At 44.1% G+C, this 18,365-nt stretch overlaps 1 protein-coding gene across 5 annotated transcripts in view; it reads left to right on the top strand.

The window, feature by feature from the left end:
• Positions 1–18,365, top strand: part of LOC148478141 (uncharacterized) — an 82,098-nt gene that overhangs the window by 803 nt on the left and 62,930 nt on the right. For 3 of the 5 annotated variants that reach the window (XM_088455895.1, XM_088455893.1, XM_088455894.1), the window contains exons 2-4: positions 4,139–4,468; positions 9,950–10,213; positions 11,761–11,802. In XM_088455895.1, the coding sequence (XP_088312021.1) occupies positions 4,139–4,468; positions 9,950–10,213; positions 11,761–11,802 (636 nt within the window). Of the gene's footprint in view, positions 1–168; positions 252–4,138; positions 4,469–9,949; positions 10,214–11,760; positions 11,803–18,365 lie in introns of those variants that run through there. The other 2 variants (XM_088455897.1, XM_088455896.1) reach the window with 2 other exon arrangements.

The following is an 18,365-nucleotide window of genomic DNA, read 5'->3' as shown; positions in this document are numbered from 1 at the left end:
GTGGTGCCTCCAGGGGCGTCTTGAGAGAGGTCAATGTGGGCCCCCTCCTCTCTCGTGCAGCAGTAGATTCTGGCTTAGTGGCCAGAATCTACTGGGTCTCGGAAAATGGCGCTGCACCATTTTCCCAGGTGACAGCAGTACTGCGCATGTGCAGAGTCACCAGGAAAATGGCCACCGCCGTTCTCTCAGTGATTTTTGCTGCTATGTAGCTTCCCAGCGCTGCAGAACTGCACGCTGGTGACTACGGACGGGTAAGTATGAAACTATATGGGCGCAGGGTGTTCATATGTAAGATCCTGCAAATAATGTGGTTTGAGGTATAAATAATCTTATGGAATAATCCTGGCCAGCAGCAGTCCCTCACCTGTATGCTGGGATCCTCCTATAATTTCCCATAGATGTGTCACAGGCGTCAGTTCTTTGGTGTTGCACCTCTCGTGCATTATACACACCGGTCACATGTGGTGACTTTATATTGGTGTTTCCACTACCGAAATCATGTCAGCTGCCCTCAGGTCTATATATGCCCAGTAAATGTGTGCATAGTGTCACATACATGTCCGGCACAGCCATGGCTGATACGTAACAGTTTTTGGATCTAATCTGGATGTAGTGATAGAATGAATCCAAAAATTCTGATGTTACAGTTAAATATATTTTCCTGTTCCCCGTCTTCTCTCGCTACGCTGAGCATGCGTCGTCTTTTCATTTTCTTTTTATATTTTTAACAATGCGCACAATTGTACCCCCGCTAACCGCGTATGCAAAAAATGTAATAACTATCTTGGAGAAGATCGAAATTATTTTACCGATTTATTGTCTGAAATAAAAGCAGACGTAGTGATGCCATATCGATCCAAAAGATCGATATGGGACCACCGATTATCCATCCCTACTTCAGCATCATCGTAAAAACAACCCATTCAATGCAATTAATACAGGGGTTCCCAACCACGGTCCTCAAGGCACACTAATAGTCCAGGTTTTAATGATGGCTATACTTGAGCACAGGTGACTTAATTAGTACCTCAGTGATTTTGATTTAACCATCTGTGCTCAAGCATGGATATCACTAAAAGCAGGACTGTTAGTGTGCCTTGAGGACTGAGGTTGGGAATCACTGAATTAATATATATAACCCATTTACAATAAGTACCTACATAATCCCTATTATTCATTACCCCCTAACTAAATGGACAGGGATAAAGTACCAGCCAGTCGGCTCCTAACTGCCATGTCACAGGCTGTTTGACAAATGACAGGAGCTGATTGGCTGGGACTTTATCTCGGCTTACTTTCTCTAAGGCTTAGTAAATAGACCCCTGACCTGTTCTGTTGAGTTTGTCCCTCTCCTGTAGCAGCCGCACAGCATTGCTCAGGAAGCAGCAGCCGGTCAGGCAGCTCCCACCAAGGCTGCTGCTGTCGGTGAGGAGGAGACTGGGTCATGCACAGACAGGGGAGATCATTTCAATCATTCTTCTCCTTTTTTAAACCGCACCAGCTAACCAGCCCTGTTCCTGCCACATATCACCCATTCTTTATTCCCGTCACCGGTCGCCTGTAAGATGACAAATTTATTTTAGGATTGGGTTACTGACTTTCACAGCCCTACTGTACATAACCAGGGTCCATGGTACCTGACGCAGATTCTGATCCCTTACTGCGATGTGTATATGGACTATTAGCTGTACCCAGAATATCTTTTGCTTCATTTTGGGTGTTAGCTTTTAGCTTTGCGGCTATGACTCTCTGAGCCGGTCTCCCTCACATAACGTGGCCTCTACTCTAGAAACCTTCAAGAATAGACTCGGGACTTACCTGCTACCTCACACATTTCTTTTGTCATGTATCTTGAAGCCGCACATGAATAATCTAAATATGAGTGTAACTTTCCCCCTTTTCAGATCTACTCAGTGCTTACTCTGTGGCAGGATGCTTTCATCGCTATTCTTAAGGATTGCCCCGTGTAAATTAAGTATCTGACTCGCTGTGAGTTGCGGCGGCAGATACTACAAGAGGTATTCTGTATTGCTCCAGTGATGGGGGAGCCGCTACAGAAAGCAGCTTTCCCACACATTGAAAAACTTCTCAAATAAATACATAGAATAAAAATCAATATTAAAATGAAGTGTTTATTCTACATGCCGACCGGATAACAGATGTATACACAAATCCTTTGGTACCTGTACTGTACAGGTGACACTGCCCGGGCTCCGTCACAGGTGATATCCCTCTCCCCAGGTGCCTGCTTTGTATTTGGACATTACATGGTCTGTATTTGGTGTTCCAGCTACTAAATGTGTGAAACCCAGTGACGCTGGGTAAATGTTGCAGTGGGGCAATAGTCAGACAGCGGAGGTACATTGGTCGGGGTAACAAGAAGAATTGATCATTGAGCAATTATCAGATTCACCTGTTGGAAGCATATAGTAGAATTTATAGACGTTATAGAACATAAACCAGGGCTCGACAAATCCCGGGCGCCAGGTCGCCATGGTGACTAAGATTTTAGTCCTGGCGGCCGGGATTTCCAAGCCGCCCCCCGCTGCCGCAGGGAAGCTCCTGCCGGGCGCCCACTGAAATGTTACCGGTGGACCCCCGACTCTCCGCAACGGCAGCCTGAGCTCCGACGTACGGCTCCTCCACGGGCATTATGCATTATGGGAGAGATGTCCATGACGTCTCTCCCATAGTTCCGAAAAGCGGCAGACGGCAGCGGACGCAGGTTCCTGGCCTAAGGTAAGTATTCTATTTGTTTTTTTTGTGTGTGCGGGGCACACTTAGAGGGGGCTTACTACTGGGGGCACTAATACAGGGGGCTTACTACTGGGGGCACTAATACAGGGGGCACACTGCAGGGGGCACTATGTTAAGGGGCTTACTACTGGGGGCACTATTACAAGGGGCTTACTACTGGGGTCCCTATTACAAGGGGCTTACTACTGGGGTCACTATTACAAGGGGCTTACTACTGGGGTCACTATTACAGGGGCTTACTACTGGGGTCACTATTACAGGGGCTTACTACTGGGGGCACTATTACAGGGGGCTTACTACTGGGGGCACTATTACAGGGGCTTACTACTGGGGGCACTATTACAGGGGCTTACTACTGGGGGCACTATTTCAGGGGGCTTACTACTGGGGGCACTATTACAAGGGGCTTACTACTGGGGGCACTATTACAAGGGGCTTACTACTGGGGGCTCTATTAGAGGGGGCTTACTACTGGGGGCTCTATTAGAGGGGGCTTACTACTGGGGGCTCTATTAGAGGGGGCTTACTACTGGGGGCTCTATTAGAGGGGGCTTACTACTGGGGTCACTATTACAGGGGCTTACTACTGGGGACACTATTACAGGGGGCTTACTACTGGGGTCACTATTACAGGGGCTTACTACTGGGGTCACTATTACAGGGGCTTACTACTGGGGACACTATTACAGGAGGATAACTACTGGGGTCACTATTACAGGGGGCTTACTACTGGGGTCACTATTACAGGGGCTTACTACTGGGGACACTATTACAGGAGGCTTACTACTGGGGTCACTATTACAGGGGGCTTACTACTGGGGGCACTATTACAAGGGGCTTACTACTGGGGGCACTATTACAGGGGCTTACTACTGGGGGCTCTATTAGAGGGGGCTTACTACTGGGGGCACTATTACAGGGGCTTACTACTGGGGCACTATTACAAGGGGCTTACTACTGGGGGCACTATTACAAGGGGCTTACTACTGGGGGCACTATTACAGGGGGCTTACTACTAGGTTGAGGGGCACTGAATGGGCATGTGTGGTGGTCTATACAAGCTTTCATATATTTTGGAAATGGACGATGGTCTGGCTCCTAAACTTTTAAGATGGCTCCTAGATTTTACGAACATTTCTCGAGCCCTGACATAAACCTATTTTGGGATATTACCAAATTATTTTAGTATAATCCTACAAGTGTGCAAATATCCCTTATAGGTACTGAGATCTAGCCCCCCCCCCGCCTTTCTTCTATATACAGATATGTTCTGCATGAGTGACTCTGTCCATACAACCTCCTGACTCTGATTTGTTCCTTTTATGTCGCTATAAAGTTCTGGGAGAGATATAAAACCTATATTATATTATATTTTCCTCAGGTCTCCTGTCCGTCCTGATCTCTCTAACATCAGGTGATCTGTATGTGCAGAGCGGATCTGACATACGTGTCTGTAACATGAAGTGTTCTAATTCTTCTGACAAATTGCGACTGACCAGGACATGTGGACGGCAGACAGAGTCTGAGCATCTTCTGTTACTGTATTGTGACAACATGACACCGTCCAATAACTACGAGCGCATCAGCCTGGACACAAAGAGTGGCTGCTGGACCCTGACAGATGCTGGGATAAATGACTCCTGTGTGTATAACATCCGCAATTATAGTGCTTCAGAGGAACCACTGACATCTACTATCGTCTCTGTACTAGGTAACTCCTGAGGGACTGATTCCTATATATTATTATCAGTGTTCTCCCCTGAAATTTTTTTCCAGCCGGGCGGCATCCACAAGTAGCCGGGTGGAGGCCTTTGCAATTATGCGCGCGCCGGGAAAAGTTTTCCCCTTTATGCATTGCCCCCTGTAGTTTAGCTTTGCCCTTATGCAGTGCCCCCTGGCTGAAGTAGTGCCCCTATGTAGTGCCCCCAGACTGGCCCCTTATGAAGGGCCCCAGGCTAGCCCCTTATGCAGTGCTCCCAGGCTTAAATAGTGTCCCTTAGGCAATGCCCCCAGTCTGGTCCCGGTCCCAGCCCAGAACTTCCCTTAACTTGATCGCCACTTGCGCTCGTGCTGACTGGATCTAACTAGATCCAGCAGGTGTGCGGGGCTGGCTCCTCACGTCGCGGATGACGTCACCCGTGCAGTGCATCACTGGGAACGCTTGCCTCTGAAACGATCGATGGCTTCTTTAGCCTCCGGTCACTTCAGAGGCCAGCGTTCCACAGCAGGGATCGGCGGGGGAAAGTACCAGGTTGTAGGCTGTGTCTGCAGGGCGATGCGCCCGCAGAAAACAGCCTGGGGAGAACACTGATTATAGACTCCAATGTGGTCTATGGGGAAACCTGTACTGTAACCTTGTGTGATAGAGACCAGTAACATAATAAATACTCACTGGTGGTTTTATGTTGGACGGGGGCTGCAGATCCCATGATTAATGATCCAGGGGTTATTCTAAGTCATATGGAATGTAAGGGGCAGGTATTGGAGTATGATGATAACCAAATATACAAGAGCTAGCAATCTATTCCACTCATCTGTCTTGTGGTGTCTGGACTATAAACACTAGATGTTAGACAGGTACAAATGGTCGACTGGGTCCAAATGTCGACATGAAAAAATGGTTGACACAGGGTTTGGCACCAGGAGGGAGGGTTAGGGTTAGGCCAGTGGTTCCCAAACTGTGCGCCTCGGCGCCCTGGGGTGCCTCAGGTTGGTGGTCCAGCACCAAATCAAATGTATTATGGTCAATGTAATGTAAATATGTGGACAAACAGAAGCACAAACCTGTCACCACTATATAACCAAACCTAAGGATGACAGGGGAGCACAATTTACTTCACCTACATTTTTTTCTGAATTTCTCAATAACAAACTTTTGGCTTGAAAACAATGCTGATACTCTAGGGCGCCGTGATTCAAAAAAGTTTGGGTACCGCTGGGTTAGGCACCAAGGGGAGTGTTAGAGTGAAGATAGCGGTTGGTAAAAAAAAAAGTGTCTACCTCTTGAATTTGTCGACCATGTGTACCGGTCGACCTTTAGTGTGTCAATTTGTTCCTGTCGACCCACTGCCTGTCTAACATCTGGTGTCTATCTAGACATTGTCGACCTTTTAACTATCTTTCTTCTTCCGGGTCCACAGGGACTACCTTGGGGTATGTAGTTGGAGCGATCCACTGCACCAAACAGCTACAGCTTTAAGGCTTCCAGCATGCAAACTGATCCTCCTCCCTATATAACCAGGCCACAGGCATTCAGTTTTTTTTGTTTGGTGCACAGCAAGACAAGTCGCACTTCTTATACAGCGGGACTGCCAAGCTTTTTTCTTTTATGTTTTCCTGAGTTAGCGGTACCAGGCGCCAATAGACTCATGTACCGCAAGTCCGACGCCGAAACAGCAGTACCACTATATGCCCTGTCTAGCGGCTTTTGCTGAGGGCCGGACTGCAGTTGGATCATGGAGATGCCAGGTAAGCGTTTCCTCTCGGGGAATCGTGCGCGGCAGTCCTGGCCTCCGGTGTAGAGACGCATCGGAGGCGGCTGGGGGTGAAGGCCTCGTGTAACGTGTCCTCACTAAGGCGGCCGGGGCCATATCGCTTGTCGCCGGGGACGGGTGGCAAGATGCACAAAAGAGCACTAGTCAACATCTTACTACTGTGAGGTCAGCGTACCCGGCCGTCAAAATCTCAGCCATGGGGAGATAGGCGCTCCCCCGGCCGTTCCTCCCCCCCCAGACGCAAACTTCCGGTTACGGATTACTGCGTCTGGTTTGCTATTGCTGACCACCTCGTGTGTGAGACGCTTGCAGTTAGCATTTGTGTGTGTATTGCTGAAGCTGTTTGGTCTCAGAGGTTTGGTCTGGGGGCATACACCTAGAAGGATGGCAACGCTGAAGTCTGCTGAGTATACATCTACGACTACCCCTAAATTTAGGCAGTTGTCAACTCAGCCTTTTGCCCACAGGAAGGAGGAAGGGACAGTCTTTCTCTGGACAAAGTCATTCCCGCAAGAAATCGCAGGCCAAGAAGTCTTAGTCAACCAAATGTCCTGCTTCCAAGCCAAACGGTCAGTTTACTGTTTGACAGGGCAGGCCTACTCCTGGGGGGGCGGGGGGGGGGGTCTCCCTGGACATACAGGATGTATATCTGCTTTTTTAGATTGGCGATAGATCAGTAACATTACCAATTTCTGGCTCTACCCTTCCGTCTAGCACAGGCCCTCGGATATTTACCAAGATGGCAGTCATGACGGCTCATCCCACGGCAAGGAGTCAGGATACTACCATATCTGGATGACCACCTGATATTAGCAATCGCAGGAGATGTTACAATGCCTTCTGAAGATGTTCGTCACTAGGGGTGTGTTGAATCCGCACAGGAAAAAAAATTATATATACTTGTTATTTTAGCCAACCCTCAAATCTATTTATCTGGATTTAGAATTCCTACTCAATCTAATTGTGGCTGGTTGTGCACCACGGAAAAATACAATATACTGGTATATTGGGTGTAGAATCATAAGTCTAAAATATAAGTTTTAATTAGTATTTACATAAAAAAAAAAAAAAAATTTCAGAATTAAAGTAGAGGACAGTTCTGCAGACAATTGAAACAAATGTGTTGCTGCAATGTTTCATTAGAAGAGAATATCTTAGAGTATAATATATGCTTAATTCGAAGTTCTATTAATATATAAAACCTGTTGTCATAGCAACCTACATAACTCTTAAATGGAAAGTCGTACAACTTCCAATTATTAACTCCTTGTTGCGTTTCTTATTTACGCAGGGTGTAATAGAATAAAAAGTGAAATATTTTAGAACCAGTATTTCCTAGTCTATATTGTGGCATTCCTATAGTCAGGACAGGTGTTGAGTTCATTCAAAATACAGCATCTGTCTGTCACATTCTGTACATAGGGTAGGTTAATATGCTGCAACAAATCACAACTCAATGATTAACCCATACATATTTCTTAATGACTCCCCAATTGAGACAGATTAGTATGCTTGCTCATTGGTACTTTTTCCATCGCCTAAATCCTTAGCTATAATATCCTCATCATTAAGGTATACACATAGTTTTTCTATCTTGAGATTCAGTCATTTCATCACATATGTAAACATACAGAAATACAAATATATAAGGGCAAAGTCAATATTTCCAATCACAAGATATATAAGTAGCAGAACCCCATCACATGAATTACTTGTATGGTTCTTGATTGCGTGTGTTTAAGCAATAACCTATACACCCATGAAAATCATCATATTATAAAAGCACGTATTTAGTCACTGCTAACATATGTATCAATATACTAGGTATAATAAAGTATTCTGCCCTGTTGGAGGAAGACCCCTTTTGGAGGTGAGGATTACCCAACGTAGACCTCATGGCGTCACATTACAACCACAAGGTCCCCAGGTACGGGTCCAGAGCAAGGGACACCTCAGCCTCCTTCATGGATTCTCTGGCGGTGAGATGGAATTTCAGGTTGGCATACCCGTTTCCTCTAATCTCCCTCCTCCCAAGAGTCGTCAGAAAATTCAAGCAGGAAGGCGGCAGGATGATACTAATAGCCCCTACCTGGCCCAGGAGGCATTGGTTTTCCGATCTGACACGTCTATCCATAGACTGTCAACTGCCACTGCCTCTACGGCTAGATCTGCTAGTGCAGGGTCCCTGACTATATCAGGATTTAACTCGGCTGGCTTTGACAGCAATGGCTCTTGAGTCTTCCATCTTAAAGGCCAAGGGTTTTTCCACCTCTGTGATTCAGACGATGCTGAGGGCAGGGAAGCCTATTTCCGCCCGCATCTATCGCAGAATTTAGCATTCTTTTTTTTTTTTTTTTTGGGTGTTCTCACAGAAAATATAACCCTAAGGTTTTCAGGGTATCAAGAGTACTTTTCTTCAGACTGGATTAGACTTGGGTCTTCGCCTGGCTACCTTGAGAGTCGAAGTTTCTGCTTTGGTTTGGTTCCAGCACAAAATTGCTTCCCTGGCAGATGTTAGAACTTTCTTATAGGGGGTTTCTTTGGCTGCAACCTTCGTTTCTCCCTCCGGTGGCACCGTGGGATTTATCCTTGGTTCTCAGGGCACTGCAATCTCATTACTTTGAACCCTTTGGATAAGGTTGACTTGCAATGGCTGACAGTAAAGACTCTTGCTATTTCTTCAGCTTGCAGAGTTTCTGACGTGGCGGCACTGTCGTGTTGCTCTCCATATTTGATTATTCATCAAAATAGAGCTGTCCTCCGTACTAAGGCGGGTTACCTTCCAACGGTTGTATCCCGTTTTCATATAAATGAGGAAATTGTAGTCCCGGCCTTTCAGCCTTCAGACCTGTCTACAGGTGAAGCTTCCCTGGATGTGGTTTGAACCCTTCTTACCTACGTGGATATGGCCAGCAAACAAACAAACTTTGTATCGCTGGCTACGTATAACTACTCCTCAAGTCTATACACAGACTGGTCTCCCTGTCCCGAACAAGGTGACAGCACATTCCACTTGGTCTGTGGGACCATCACGGGCGTTTAGATATGGCGCCTCGGCTGAACAGCTGTGCAAGGCAGCCACTAGGTCTTCCATCAGTACTTTTATCAAATTCTATGCATTTGATACTTTTGCCTCCCAGGATGCTTCCATGGTTGTTGGATTCTCCTCTCTACGCAGGAGCGTCCCCACCCTTAAAGGAACTGCTTTAGGACGTCCCCAAGGTAGTTCCTGTGGACCCTGAAGAAGGAAATAAGAGTTATGGTATAACATACCTTTTTGTTAACTCTCTTTCTTCAAGGTCCACAGGGAAACCCTGACGTACCTGGCCTCAGTTGGGATCTGTTCTTTTGCCTTTTTGTATCACTGATTCCCTCTTCGCATGTTGAGTGTTTCTTGTGTACATTGTACTTACGTCTCTTACCGTTAGGCTTGTTTACAAACTGAATGCCTGTGGCTGAGGGCGGGGTATGTAGGGAGGAGGACCAGTGCATGCTGGGAGCCTTAAAGCTGTAGCTGTTTGGTGCAGTGGATTGCCCCAACTACATACCCCAAGGTAGTTCCTGTGGACCCTATGGACCTTGAAGAAAGTTAACAAAGGTATGTTATGCCATAACTCTTATTTTTATACCACGCACCTGGCTTGTTCATGCTGATGACACCTGACTGTTGGTGACTGATCTTCTCCTGATACTTCCAGACCCAGTTGTCGTCTCCAATATAGCCAATAATGGCACACAGTTGGGTCAGGACATCGCTCTGAGTTTGGCGGTCACTGGAGAAGAGACCACCGTGATCTGGGAGGTGGACGGGGGGCCTCTCCCTGACCGGTACCAGCTGGTGAATGACAATAAGACTCTGATCATCCACAACGCGCAGAGGGAAGAAGGGGGGAGAAATATCCGTGTCAGGATCTCAAACCCAGTCAGTGAGGAGACCCGAGAGCACCAGCTGGAGGTTACTGGTAAGAGGGGAGTTACTGGGGTACTAATAAGACTCTCACACCTTGTATACACTGTGTGCTGGGGTATAATGGTAATAGGGCTGTTACTGGGGTAGTAATAAGACACTCTCACACCTTGTATATACTGTGTGCTGGGGTATACAGGTAATAGGGCTGTTACTGGGGTAGTAATAAGACACTCTCACACCTTGTATACACTGTGCTGGGGTATAATGGTAATAGGGCTGTTACTGGGGTAGTAATAAGACACTCTCACACCTAGTACACACTGTGTACTGGGGTATAATGGTATTAGGGATGTTACTGGGGTAGTAATAAGACACTCTTACACCTTGTATATACTGTGTGCTGGGGTATAATGGTAATAGGGCTGTTAGTGGGGTAGTAATAAGACACACTCACACCTTGTATACACTGTGTGCTGGGGTATAATGGTAATAGGGCTGTTACTGGGGTAGTAATAAGACACTCTCACACCTTGTATATACTGTGTGCTGGGGTATAATGGTAATAGGGCTGTTACTGGGGTAGTAATAAGACACTCTCACACCTTGTATACACTGTGTGTTGGGGTATAATGGTAATAGGGCTGTTACTGGGGTAGTAATAAGACACTCTCACACCTTGTATACACTGTGTGCTGGGGTATAATGGTAATAGGGCTGTTACTGGGGTAGTAATAAGACTCACACCTTGTATATACTGTGTGCTGGGATATAATTGTAATAGGGATGTTACTGGGGTAGTAATAAGACACTCTTACACCTTGTATACACTGTGTGCTGGGGTATAATGGTAATAGGGCTGTTACTGAGGTAGTGATAAGACTCACACCTTGTATATACTGTGTGCTGGGGTATAATGGTAATAGGGATGTTACTGGGGTAGTAATAATACACTCACACCTTGTATAGACTGTGTGCTGGGGTATAATGGTAATAGGGCTGTTACTGGGGTAGTAATAAGACACTCTTACACCTTGTATATACTGTGTGCTGGGGTATAATGGTAATAGGGCTGTTACTGGGGTAGTAATAAGACTCTCTTACACCTTGTATACACTGTGTGCTGGGGTATAATGGTAATAGGGCTGTTACTGGGGTAGTAATAAGACACTCTCACACCTTGTATACACTGTGTGCTGGGGTATAATGGTAATAGGGCTGTTACTGGGGTAGTAATAAGACTCTCTTACACCTTGTATATACTGTGTGCTGGGGTATAATGGTAATAGGGCTGTTACTGGGGTAGTAATAAGACACTCACACCTTGTATACACTGTGTGCTGGGGTATAATGGTATTAGGGATGTTACTGGGGTAGTAATAAGACACTCTCACACCTTGTATATACTGTGTGCTGGGGTATAATGATGTAGCCCCCCGTTTTACCCCTAAGTCTATTGATATGGAGTGTTTTAACCAACTTCTAGTACCTCCACCCAAGCTAGATATGGATTCAAATTGGTCCCAATTGGGTAAGCCCAAACCTATTGTATATGGTATAACAATATAATATTCCTTTTACTCTTCTTTCGTCTTTTTCCAGGAATCGGAATGACTTCAACAGGATTTCCTGTGCCTCACAAAGGTAAGTGAATGTATAACGGCAGTAGGTATGGGTAGAAAGCAATATTTATATGGACAGTTTAACAGATGGGAATATCACATTGAAATAACCATATACATAAGTTTTGTACATACAAGCCATTTTTTCATTTCAATACAACCATAGAATAAATTATTCAAAGGAAACATGCAGAAGTATATAGTTAAAACAATTGCATTAAAATGACACTGTATTCTCATACTAGCGTCCAGAGTAGATAAAGTGTCAGTTGTAATAGCAGTTCGTAAGTTCAGTGGTTTAACCCTGACACTAGTGGGGCACATCCACTAGCAGACCAAAAAAACGACTACACGATTACGACATTGTAATCGTGCAGTCGTTTGTCAGTCTGTGCTGTGACTACACTGAGCGTTCAGTGTAGTCACATCAATCAATCCACTACCATGCTCAAACTGACGTTATTGTCAAGTTGTACGGCATTTTCATGCGGCGATTGAGGTCGGAAACGACAAGAAGGCTCGCGCATCACTGGTCGTTTCTGACAAATGCACGATTTGTGCACGATTACTGAGCAATTGCACGATTATGATGACGTAATCGTGCAATCGCTCAGTATTATCGCTAAGTGGATGTGTGCCTTGAGTGACTCCTTCCTTAGTACTGTAATCACTTGGTTAAACTTAATTGTTCGGAACAAGTTCTGTGCTACCTAGTGCTAAGCTCCTGACAGATAAAAGTCCTCAGCTCTGACGATCTCTTTGTAGTGATGATTTTACTTGATGACTAATTATCCAATATAGTGTTAATGTCGGATTATGACCTAAGGCAGTGTTGGCTAACCTTGACACTCCAGCTGTTATGGAACTACATAACCCAGCATGCACTGCTACAGTTTTGCTATTAGGGCATGCTAAAACTGTGGCAGGGCATGCTGGGATATATAGCTCCACAACAGCTGGAGTGTCGAGGTTAGCCAACACTGACCTAAGGGCTCCTCTATTTTAACAAGTTACTTTGCTATTCTCCTCCGAAATAACATCGGTTAGCTGAAGAAACTTCATTGTTTTTGAGTTTTCTTCTAAACACTTTTAGTATAGAGATTATATAACACGAGTCTGACTCAAATAGTAATTTGTGCTCCACTACACACACCGGTGTGTGTGTGTGTGTGTATGTGTGTATGTATATAATACTGTTCAAAAGTTTGGGGTCACTCAGAACTTTCCTTATTTTTGAAAGAAAAACACTGTTTTTTTCAATGAAGATAACATTAAATTAATCAGAAATACACTCTACACATTGTTAATGTGGTAAGTGACTATACTAGCTGTAAACGTCTGGTTTTTAAAGGAATATCAACATAGGTGTATAGAGGCCCATTTCCAGCAACCATCACTCCAGTGTTCTAATGGTACATTGTGTTTGCTAAGCGCGTTAGAAGACTAATGGATGATTAGAAAACCCTTGTGCAATTATGTTAGCACAGCTGAAAACAGGTTTGCTCGTTAGAGAAGCTATAAAACTGGCCTTCCTTTGAGCTAGTTGAGTATCTGGAGCATCACATTTGTGGGTTCGATTATACTCTCCAAAAGGCCAGAAAAAGAGAACTTTCATGTGAAACTCGACAGTCTATTCTTGTTCTTAGAAATGAAGGCTGGCTATTCCATGCGAGAATTTGCCATGAAACTGAACATTTCCTACAACGGTGTGTACTACTCCCTTCAGAGAACTGCACAAACAGGCTCTAACCAGAGTAGAAAGAGAAGTGGGAGGCCCCGGTCTCTAGTTTGAGAAATAGGCGCCTCACAAGTCCTCAACTGGCAGTTTCATTAAATGGTACCCGCAAAACGCCAGTGTCAGCGTCTACAGTGAAGAGGCGACTCTGGGATGCTGGCCTTCTAGACAGATTGGCAAAGAAAAGCCATATCTGAGACTGGCCAATAAAAGGAATAGATCAATATTGGCAAAAGAACACAGACATTGGACAGAGGAAGATGGGAAAAAAGTTCTGGACAGACGAATGAAAGTTTGAGGTGTTTGGATCACACAGAAGAACATTTGTGAGAATCAGAACAAGTGAAAAGATGTTGGAAGAGTGCCTGACGCCATCTGTCAAGCATGGTGGAGGTAATGTGATGGTCTGTGGCTGCTTTGGTGCTGGAAAAGTGGGAGATTTGTAAAAGGGATTTTGAACGAGGAAGGCTATCACTCCATTTTACAATGCCATACCCTGTGGACAGCGCTTGATTGGAGCAAATTTCCTCCTCCAACAGGACATTGGACCTCATTCAGACCTCATTCGATGTTTTGGTCCTGCGCACTTGCAGCGGCCGCACTGCGCGTGCGCAAGCCCCGGAGCGAGAGAGAAACTCTCTCGCTCCGGAGCTCACTACAAAAGGGCCGGCTGTCGATGTTGATTGACAGCTCGGCCCGTTTTGTAGGCGTGGCGGGGGGGGTGGTTTCACAAACGGAGGCGTTTTATGGGCGGCCGCACTGACATCAGCAGTGGTGTCAGTGGGGAGTTTCCTGCTCGATCAGAGCAGGAAGCTCCCTGGGGCTTTCAGTTGCCGAGACCCAACCTTAGGGTCTCGTCGCAAGCCCCGATGGTTGCGATGGTCTTGACCATCTCAACCATCACCCTGGTCGGTCGCTAAGCTGTGGGTGGTAACCCACAGCTTAGCTAGCAACCAGGAGGCCGCACTTAAAAAAAAGAAGTGGCCGCCCTCATTTAGAGAGAGCGATCGCTTCTTGCGAGCGCCTCTGAATGAGGGCTATTGACCCAAAGCACACCTCCAAATTATGCAAGAACTATTTAGGGAAGAAGCAGGTAGCTGGTATTCTGTCTGTAATGGAGTGGCCAGCGTAGTCACCAGATCTCAACCCCATTGAGCTGTTGTGGTAGCCGCTTGACCGTATGGTAAGCAAGAAGTGCCCATCAAGCCAATCTAACTTGTGGGAGGTGCTTCAGGAAGCGTGGGGTGACATTTCTTCAGATTATCTCAACAAATGAACAGCTAGAATGCCAAAGCTCTGCAATGCTGTAATTGCTGCATTCTTTGACAAAAGCAAAGTTTCAAGGACAAAATTATTATTTAAAAAAAAATAAAAAATCATTATTTCTAACCTTGCCAATGTCTTGACTACATGTTCTATTCATTTTACAACTCATTTGATAAATAAGTCAGTTTTCATGTAAATCACGAAATTGTTTGGGTGACCCCAAACTTTTTAACGATAGTGTATGTATGGAAGTGAAGTTGGGAAAGAACATGCGCCTAATAGTGTAGTATTTCCAAGTGAGAAATGCACGTGCTCAAATACAAATGTGCGTAGCAAATAATAAATCTTTAAGGCTTATCTGTAGTTTTTTTACTGGGATTCCATGTGGTGGGATGGACACGGCACTCCAAAAGAGTCAGGGAAATCTTATTAGGAGGGGCTCAGACAGAGCCAGATGAGACACAAATATAGTGTAGTATTTTGTTTAAAAACCAATCATGTAATTCATTATATAATGCGTACCGGAACAATACTTGAAAGACTGCAAAATTATTGTATATCCTGGTATCTCCTTCAAATTCCCATAATAGCCCCCATAGTCCGCATGCAGGTGGATAGGGTTGGCTTCAAATAAGCAGAAAATGACCCTTATCACTGAAGTGCTTTTTCACAAAGGGGTTTTAATGACATATACAAGGATACAGAGTACACAGGGATTAACAGAACATTGAAAAAAAGGATAATAAAAATGCTTATCTGCAAATGGTCCACAGAATGGAGAGAGACTGGAGCAGGGGCCCCAACGCGTTTCGTCTAATAAGACTTCCTCAGGGGTACTGGTAAGCCTCTTGGGGTGCCCTTTATATACTGTACCTAACAAGGTACTGATTAGCGCTATTTCGGCGTCTTCCACAGTTCTGCGCATGCGCAAACCCCCGCGACCATTTTGTGTGACGTCATCTATGACGTCCACCATAACCCATAGTGCCGTGCGGTGCATATTGCGCATGCTCAGATCGCGGCGGCCAGCTGGCAGTGCCTGCCGTGATCGCGCCTACCTAGATCCACTGCTAGGTGGGGGCAGGATGGGGAGATCACTCCATATAGGTAAAGGGAGGAAAACAAAAAGCATTGTTGCAGATGGAGGCGGCCATCTTTTTGGTTTCTCCTATAATCTTAAAACGGACGGCCATTTTGTTGGTGGTACAGGACCCATATTGTGACAAACAGCCATTTTGTTTCTCAGGATTTAACTGAGAACAAACAATCACAGAAATTTAGTGACTGAGTATTATCAATAGAACACCACAAGGGTCAAACTGTGCAATTGTATATAGAAAGACGGTATAAGAAAGTAACTTCATATAAACATAGGAAAAAACAACACAAACAATGCTGCCGATTGAGACACAGATGGCGGTGGCCATCTTTTTGGTTTCTAGTATATTATAGTAGGCGGCCATGTTTTTGGTGGTAAATGGCCCATAGTGTGACAGATATTGGCCATTTTGTATCTCATATTTTGACTGAGAACAATGCAATCACATATGGTTTGTAAAGTGACAAAATATTTAAAGTAAGACAACATAAGAATCAATTTGCACAACCATAAATGTAAAATACAATAAATACCCCTCATGATAGTTAAAACATAGGGGACTATAAAATGATTTTATTAATAGAAAATAAAAAAATATATATAAAAATATTAACATTTTAATAAATTTTTTGGCATCAATTACAGGGGAAGAATGAGGAGAGGTAAGGGAGCCTTACAGCATAAAAACCTGAGTAAATGAACTTAGAAGCAAAATGAGATGCACTAAAAAGATTAAGCTAAAAGCAATCCTAAAAAGACTGGTAAAAGCTTATAAAAACGGTGCAATCTCATAGCTGTCATTAAGACCATACGGTGATCAGGTGTTCAGTTCGAAGATCCAGAACATTTCTCTTTGAGACAACCTATTGGCTAGATCCCCACCTCTCGGACCCAGTTTGACATGTTCAATCCCTCTAAACAATAGATTCTCGGGATTGGCATTGTGATGTAGCTTAAAGTGTCTAGATACAGAATGACTCTCAATTTTGTTCTTTATATTTCTGACATGTTCCTGGATTCTGAATTTAAGATTTCTTAGTTTTGCCAACATATGAGGCCGCACGGGCACTCAAGTACATAAATAACGGAACAAGTATTGCAATTAATAAATTTTCATTTTGTACACTTTAGAATTGTCAGAATTAGAGAATTGCCTTCTGTTCGGGTGCAAATACCTACACATATTACAATATCGGCATTTGTATGCACCCAGACATTTATTTAAGTCGTGTCTATCGGATTTTGATTGTTGGAGCATACTAGAGGCCAGGATGTCTTTGAGGTTGTTTGCTTTTTTAAAAATAATAGTTGGTTTGTTAGGTAAAATTCCTGATAAGATAGGATCCATTTTCAGAATTCCCCAATGTTTCTTTAAGGCCTGTTGTATTCTGCCCTCTTCCTTATTGAACTGTGTAATAAAAGGCACCATATCTTCCTTTTTAGACCTGGAGAGAGCTGAGGAAGAGGTGGTCAAAATTAAGGAGAAAAAATTCTTAAGAGACAAAATAGACAAGGAAAATAATAAAATAAAAAATTGGAGTCGCCCTAAAAACATCAACACCCCGTATCACCAAAATAAAGGTAGATATCAATACAGAGAATGGAAGAAGCCACTTGTAAAAATATATGCACAGAAAGTTGGCTATAACCATCTAATTAGACAGGACTTACCCTTGAGAAACAGATTCACACTTGAGAGAATCGAATCCAACAGTGATAGTGATTTTTTTTTTTTATCCCCTACCCCCACGCCTTACAATCGGCGAACGCAGAAACGAATAATGTTCAGAGATCAGTTGAGAATAGCATCACCCATAAAAAGAAGACACACAGAGGAAGAAGAGCAGGTTGTGGAAAGGGAACCAAAAAGAAAAAACCCCTACAGATTATGAAAGATCCAACCACACAGGGGATCTTCAACCTATCAGACCATCAATTAACAGCACCAGAGTTATCCCTACTCAATAAAGGTCTCAATTTTGCATCTACTCAAAAAAGCAACAAATTCCAAACGTTCATCGATTTTAAACAAGTTTGTATAAATATAAAGAACAAAATTGAGAGTCATTCTGTATCTAGACACTTTAAGCTACATCACAATGCCAATCCCGAGAATCTATTGTTTAGAGGGATTGAACATGTCAAACTGGGTCCGAGAGGTGGGGATCTAGCCAATAGGTTGTCTCAAAGAGAAATGTTCTGGATCTTCGAACTGAACACCTGATCACCGTATGGTCTTAATGACAGCTATGAGATTGCACCGTTTTTATAAGCTTTTACCAGTCTTTTTAGGATTGCTTTTAGCTTAATCTTTTTAGTGCATCTCATTTTGCTTCTAAGTTCATTTACTCAGGTTTTTATGCTGTAAGGCTCCCTTACCTCTCCTCATTCTTCCCCTGTAATTGATGCCAAAAAATTTATTAAAATGTTAATATTTTTATATATATTTTTTTATTTTCTATTAATAAAATCATTTTATAGTCCC

The sequence above is a fragment of the Taudactylus pleione genome, unplaced genomic scaffold (genome assembly GCF_031769625.1).
Source record: "Taudactylus pleione unplaced genomic scaffold, aTauple2 ptg000677l, whole genome shotgun sequence".
Classification (NCBI taxonomy): domain Eukaryota; kingdom Metazoa; phylum Chordata; class Amphibia; order Anura; family Myobatrachidae; genus Taudactylus; species Taudactylus pleione.
Note: the sequence above shows the minus strand (reverse complement) of the source record. Positions and strands in the feature narration are given on the sequence as shown.